Below are 7,027 nucleotides of genomic sequence, written 5' to 3' on the forward strand. Positions count from 1 at the left end.
CCAGGCCTGTCTTTGCAGGAACGTCTACGGTGGGTTTGAACGGCCAACCTTTAGGCTAGTGGAGGCATAACCGTTCGCGCCACCCGGGGACTCCCAGTGTTATGAATTATTGCTATTATTAGCCTTTCCATTATCACCTTGATTGCGATGGTTGTTAATCCTGTCGGAATCAACCACAAACTGTCTTGTTTCCTCTGGTGCCCTGTGGATCTGTCTCTCTGTCAGCCAAGCCTGTGAGTCTCTGTGTGTGTCTGTGTGTCCAATGCCAGGACCATATGGTCATGTCCTTCTGTGTCCCTTGTCCCCACGTCCTCCCTGTGTCTGGATCTGGTGTCCCCATGTCTGTCTGTGTGTCCATGTGGACCTGTGCTGTCATCCTGTGGCCATGTGGCTGTGTGTCCCTGTACCCACCTGTCTGCAGTCTATGTGCTGATGTCGTGTGTCTGTGTTCCTGGGTCTCTGAGCCTACCGACCCACATCATCCATCAACCATATGCCCACAAGTGTCTTACAGACCTACACATAGGTAAATGTTGAGGTCTGTGACCTGTGTTGCATGGCCATATCCAAGCTTTAGTGTTTGTGTCCAGATGTCTGGGCTTCCAGATGTGTTTAATTTTATTTATTTAGTAAACACTTTCCCTGTGAGAGACCCGGGTTCCATTCCCGGCCAGTGCACCTCACGCACAGCCCCCAGCTGTCTGTCCGGGGGGGCTTGTGTGCTGCTAGGATGCTGGACAGGTTTCAGCTGGTTCCAGACTGAGACAGACGAGGAAGAAAGGCCTGGAGGTCTCCTGAGAACCAGCCAATGAAACCCTGTGGGCACAGGGTCACCGCAGTCAGCCCATCGCGGGGACGGTGCAGGCGGGGCAGAGTTTCTTCCGCTGCGCACGGGGTCACCGCAGTCAGGGGCCGGCTCCACACCAGCCAGCAGCATCAACAGGTGTTGGGCACTGGATCTGCTTTCCATGGCTTAGTTATTAACCCTAAGCAGATACTGTGAAAAGCTCCATTTCCAGAGAGGGAAACTGAGGCACAGAGAGGTTACGAGGCTGCCAGCTAGGGGGTGTACACGAGGTTCTGTGTACATGTCTGAGGGTGGTGGCTGTGACCATGGTCTGTAGGTCTCATGTCCACATGTCTGTCTGATAGAAGGGTGTCTGCGTGATGTCAGAGCATCTGTGTAGCATGAGTGTGCCCGTGTGATATTAGAAAGAGCCCTGGTGACACAGTGGTTAAGCTCTCAGCTGCTAACTGAGAGGTCATCAGTTCAAATCCACCAGGAGAAAGATGTGGCAGTTTGCTTTTATAAAGATGACAGCCTTGGAAACCCTCTGGGGCAGTTCTCTGTCCTCTAGGGTCAATATGAGTTGGAACCAACTCAATGGCAGTGAGTTTGGGTTGATAGTGAGGTGTCTGTATGATATTGGGGCATTTGCATAACATCAGGGCGTGGGCCCCAGGTCCTCACCGTGTGCTACTCTGCATTTTCAGGTCGGGGACGCAGGTTCCTGGGAGCAGCTGGTTCAAGGTAAGCCAGGGCCGGGGCGGGGGGGGGGGGGGGGGGGGGGGCGGGGGGGGGGGGGGGGGGGGGGGGGGGGGGGGGGGAAGGGAGGTATGATTCCCACCCTGCCCCCACCCCCACCCATTGCTCAACACCATTTGCATAACTGGCCCCAGCCCTACAGGTGCCCCTCCCCCCTGGCCTGAGAAGCAGAAGTCCGGACCACTCAGGAAGGGTGGGGTTGGCACCAGGAGATGGACTCAATGACCCCTTGGGAGGTGCCAGTTCTGCTGGGCTCTGGAGCTGGCCTGACCTCCCACTGCCTTCACTTCTGACCCTGATCCTCTCTCCCCAGAACGGAGGCCCCACCAGACCAACCCAGCGGCACACCTCACAGGTGAGAGGACCCCAGGTGTCAGCCCAGGAGGAGGTGTTGGGTGTCCAGGGGAGACCAGAGAGACCCCCCAACATATCTGGAGACCATTCTTTTTAAAAATTTTTTTTAGTTTTTATTGTGATTTGGGTGAAAGTGTACAGAGCAAACTCATTTTCCATACAGCAGTTCATACACATTTTGTTTCATGACATTGACTGCAATTCCCCACAATGTAGCAACTCTCTTCCCACTTCCTCCCTGTAGTTCCCTCTTCCCTGTGTCCTTCTTTCCTGTGCATTCCTGCCCCCGAGCTAGCTCCCTGTGCATTCATTGCCCTTCTGTTCTCCCATGACTGTTCTAAGGAGTGTAGCTAGCTACCTGATGTAAATGCTCACCCCATATACCTATTTGGCTGGAAGCCACAGAAGTGAGTTCAATTCCAGACCTGAAGGGTAACCAGGGACCATAGTCTTGGTGGTCTCACCAGGCTCTATCAGGCTCGGAGACACTTCTGCTTCCTTGGGACACTGATCGCGTGGGACAACCTCCACTCACTCACTCACTCACTCACTCATTCATTCAATATGTGTTCATGGAACGACTCAGGGCTTGGGCCCATGCATTTTTCATTTTGTTCCTTTAATAAATGCTGTATAGTGCTTACTATATGCCAGGCACAGGTTCAGCAAACCATAACCTAGCACTGCCAACAGCTCCATATCCAGGGACGGAAACTGAGGCACACAGGGGTTACTGGATTAGAGTGTACTGACTTGGTTCTGCCACTTAAGCACTTTGACGCCCTGGGCAAGTCACTTAATCACCTGTGCCTCAGTTTCCCCTTTGTAAAGCAAGTGGTGCAACAGTTAAGCACTTGGCTGCCAACCAAACCCACCCCTCGGCTCTGAGGGAAAAAGATGTAGCAGTGTGCTTCTGTGAAGATGACAGCCAAGAAAACCCTGTGGGGCAGTCCTACCCTGTGACCTGGGGTCACTGTGAGCTGGAATCGACTGAACAGCACCCATCCAACAACTGTACCTCAGTGTCCCCACCTGCAAAACAGGGCTGGGCTGAGTTAAGATCTGTGTGAGCAAATGACTTGGCCTCTGTGCAGCAGGGTCCCCTGCAAACTGGGGAGGAATTGAGTTCACATAGCATCAGGGTGGAGGGGCTGGAAGGGGTGGGAAATAGCCTGGGGTCCTGCAGCAAGCCTGGGACGTAGACTAACCCCTTTCCTCCCCTCTCTCCCCAGGAGCCAATGCCAGTCTGACGGGCAAAGGTGGCCCACTGCTGTGGGAGACACAGCTAGGCCTGGCCTTCCTGAGGGGCCTTGACTACCGCAATGGGGCCCTGGTGATGTCCCAAGCTGGCTACTATTACATCTATTCCAAGGTGCAGCTGGGTGGTGTGGGCTGCCCACAGGGGCTGCCCGGAAGCCTGCCTGTCACCCACGGCCTCTACAAGCGCACACCCCGCTACCCCAAGGAGTTGGAGCTCTTGGTCAGCCGGCGGTCACCCTGTGGGCGGTCGGCCAGCCCCCGCGTCTGGTGGGACAGCAGCTTCCTGGGTGGCGTGGTACACCTGGAGGCCGGGGAAGAGGTGGTTGTCCGTGTGCCACAGGAGCGTGTGGTCAGACTCCGGGATGGAACGCGGTCTTACTTCGGGGCATTCATGGTGTGATGGTGGACTGAATGGGGGTCTGGCAGGCGGGGACCTCAGAGGGTGCCTCAGGAGACAGAGAACCTAGCCCAAAGCAATCTTGAGGGGCACCTGGGAAACCCCAAACTCAGCAGATGGAGAACTCAGTGGGCACCACCAGGGACCAAGAACTAAGCCACTTGCAAGACTAAAGAGCCAGCAGGCATCTCCAAGAGGACCAAGGACTTCAGATTCTGTCATGGACAACACTGAAGCCAAAGACCCAGAGACTTGGGGGTCCTGTGGGTCCCCAAATTTGGGGTAAAGCTGATCTGCCTGATATTCAGGGAGAAGGACTGGAGGGAATTTATGCTTTGCTTCAGAATAAAGTGGGACTTGGGGGTTCAGGGACTTGGCTGGAGAAAGGAAATGTCACCGCCTACCCCGTCTCATGAGTGTGGGTGGGGGGAGATTCATCATCAGGACTCATTTCTGTCAAGGGCCCAGCCCAGCCCCACCCACAGTCCTAATCACACACTCGAGTCCCACCCACAGGCTTGTGGCCACACTTCAGCCTGGTCCCTCAACATGATACCCAGAGACATAAGCCCAGCAATGTTAAATGTTAACATTTAACACCCAGCTCTCCTAGGAGGGGGCAGCTTTGTAGTGTTTGCCAATTTCCATGGTGTAAATCCAGCCATCATGGCTGATTTCTAGCTACTATGTATCATCCACCAGTTGACTTCATCACACCACTGCTAAGCACACACGTCCCACTAGGGTGGAGATTCCACTGAGTGGAGACCATAGTGGTCTTGGCCACTGCTGCAAACCCAGCACCCGGCCCATGGTCTGGCATGAGCAGGCACCAGGGAAGTGTTTGCTGGTGGAAAGAAAGAGCAAATGGAGATGTAGTCACGCCTACAGCATGGCAGGAAGTTGACCACACAGCTCCACAGCCTCAGGAACTCTTACACAACCACAGACTTGGACACTCAGAGCATCACATTCACACACAGCTGCACAGTCACACACAAGCACACAGGTCACGTCATCACAGTCACAGACAGTGTTACAACTGCATACATCACAGTCACACACAAGTCACAAGACAATGTTGCAAGGACACAGTCACTGACACCACCTCATGGTCACAGCCATCATTCATAGCCACACAAACACATGCAAGGCAGACCACAACCCTGCAACCAGCCACACAAGTCACTCCTGTCACACACAACCACACAACTGCACACAAGTCGCAGCTTTGCAAACGCACAGTCATAGACACTGTGTTATGACCACGTATGATACAATCACACACAAGTCACAAGACAGTGTTGCACCCACAGTCCCAAACACTACTTGTAGTCACACTGGTCATACACAATCATACTCAAGTTACAGACAGCATCACAGTCACACCCAGTCACAACCATCCCATCAGACTTCCACAAGCGGCATCACAATCCAACCCACCTATGTACACAGAATCACAATGACAGACACACAATATCACACACACACAACCTGGCCTGAGGTTCCTCCCCTGTGAAGACTGACATAGGCTGGCATTAGAACCAGACCTTGTTCCCAGCCCCAGCCTTTGACCACTGGTCCTTAAAATAAATGCAAACATGTGCACCTGGGTCTGTCAAGTTCTTAAGGGGAGACACTGGCTGGGAAAGGCGGGGCAGAGTTGTCAGGTTCCTTTCCCCACCTCCTTCCCATGGGGAAAGGGAGAGTTAAGCAGAGGGGTAAGGTCAGCCCCAAATAGGTGGCTGCTCATAAAACGGAGGGTTGGGGGTAGTGATCCATGAAGGTCATTTTACACATGAGGAACTTGAGCTGTGCTGGCCCAACCCCAACGTACAAAGCACAGGGTTAACCAGAGCCCTCATGCACACGTCTATTTCCCCCTCAAATCCACAATCTCTGTTAGGGTAGAGGTCACATCCTGCAAGGGACCCTTACTGCAGACATCCGGGACACAATGACAGTCTGCAAACCAGCTGGAAGCTTGGGGTAAGTTGGAACCGGGGAGGGTGAAGGATAGAGGCAAGACCAGAGGTAGTAACAATGCCTCACACATTGGTTGGTCTGTGCAAATGACCGTGTACCACGGTGGCTGGAGGGAGGTCTTAGTTCCTAGGACCTAGGATGAGGCGAATGAATGGTTATATCGTTATTATCATTGTTGCATAGCATAGGGTGAAGAAAACAGGCTTTGCAGTCAGACAATCCTGGGATCTAATTGTACTCTGCCACTTATTGGCTGTGTGACCTGGAGCAACTCTCTCTACCTCTCTGCCCAAGTTCCCTCATCTGTCAAAAGGCATTTATAACAGCACTTGCCTCTTAGTTTGTTACAGAGATTAAGATCAGGCTAGGAAACTGGCCCGGTGCCTGAGGTATGATAAGAGCTCTTTAAGTGTGCTGATTCTGGTGAAGAGTAGCATCTTGTGAAGGGGCCCTGGTGGCGCAGTGGTTAAGCGCTTGGCTACTAACCAAACAGTTGATCCTCAAATGCACCAGTGGCTCCGTGGGAGAAAGATGTGGCCATCTGCTTCTGTAAAGATTTACAGCCTTGGCAACCCTGTGGGGCAGTTCTACTCTGTCCTACAAGGTCTCAATGGGTAGGAATTGACACCATGGTGATAGGTGTTTAAGGAAGATTGGGCAATCTGCTTCCATAGTGATACTGCCTCAGAAACCCAAGGAGGGGTGCTATGAGTTTGGTCTGACTCCATGGCACATAACAACAACAACTTGTGAGTTGCATCCTTATCACATACTTCAGTCCCAGGCAGGAGTGTCATTGTCTCCTTGTTCCAAGTGGTTCAGAGTTTCACCTCCTTCCCTTGCTGTGCTGGTAGGAGGTGGGACAGCCCCAGTTGCCTGGCCCCAGCCCCCACTGGAGTTTCCTTATTTTCATCATAGCTTTTCTGTTTCCGTGGTTTTGATGGGGAGATCAAGGTGTTGGGACAATGTATTTATAAAAACCACCAACTTCCTCCTGGGGAGGGAACCTCTCACTAACTTTAGCCTCCAAAGATGTTCTTGAGAGCGACCTCCAAGCCTTGACAAGGAGGAGAGAGTTGAAAGGGGACAAGGTGGGGAGGGGGCAGGTGTAAGGAGGAGGGAAGGGAAAGAGGGGGAGGGGTAAAAGGAGAAGGAGGGGGAAAGGGCAGGCAGGAGGTAGAAAGCAGAGGAAGGAGGGGGAGAGGAAGAAGAGGGAGCAGCAGGAGGAGGAAGGAAAGGGTGAGGGACGGGAGGGGGACGAGGCTGGTGCAATAGGAGACCTAGACCCCAGTATGATTGCAGATAAACTATGGGGCAGGAGGCCCCTAGCCCAGGCCACTGGCCTAGTTTTCAAATTCTGAGAAGTTTATCTACTTGATTTCCGCTTTCACCACCTGTGCTACAGCATCTTGTCAGAGTGCACCCTCCCTTACCACCAGTTCTGCCTCCGGACCTCGAGTCTGGCATCCTCACCCCCTCCCCCA

General features: G+C 53.2%; 1 protein-coding gene across 1 annotated transcript in view; it reads left to right on the plus strand.

Moving 5' to 3' along the window:
• TNFSF14 (TNF superfamily member 14) overlaps positions 1–3,560 on the plus strand; it is a 4,258-nt gene extending 698 nt beyond the window's left edge. The window contains exons 2-4 of the mRNA XM_007954442.1: positions 1,494–1,531; positions 1,860–1,901; positions 3,133–3,560. Coding sequence (XP_007952633.1) covers positions 1,494–1,531; positions 1,860–1,901; positions 3,133–3,560 — 508 coding nt within the window. The remainder of the gene's footprint in view (positions 1–1,493; positions 1,532–1,859; positions 1,902–3,132) is intronic.
• The last annotated feature ends 3,467 nt before the right edge of the window (positions 3,561–7,027 follow it).

Source organism: Orycteropus afer, unplaced genomic scaffold (genome assembly GCF_000298275.1).
Source record: "Orycteropus afer afer isolate SDZICR_OR568_19922 unplaced genomic scaffold, OryAfe1.0 scaffold00461, whole genome shotgun sequence".
Lineage (NCBI taxonomy): Eukaryota > Metazoa > Chordata > Mammalia > Tubulidentata > Orycteropodidae > Orycteropus > Orycteropus afer.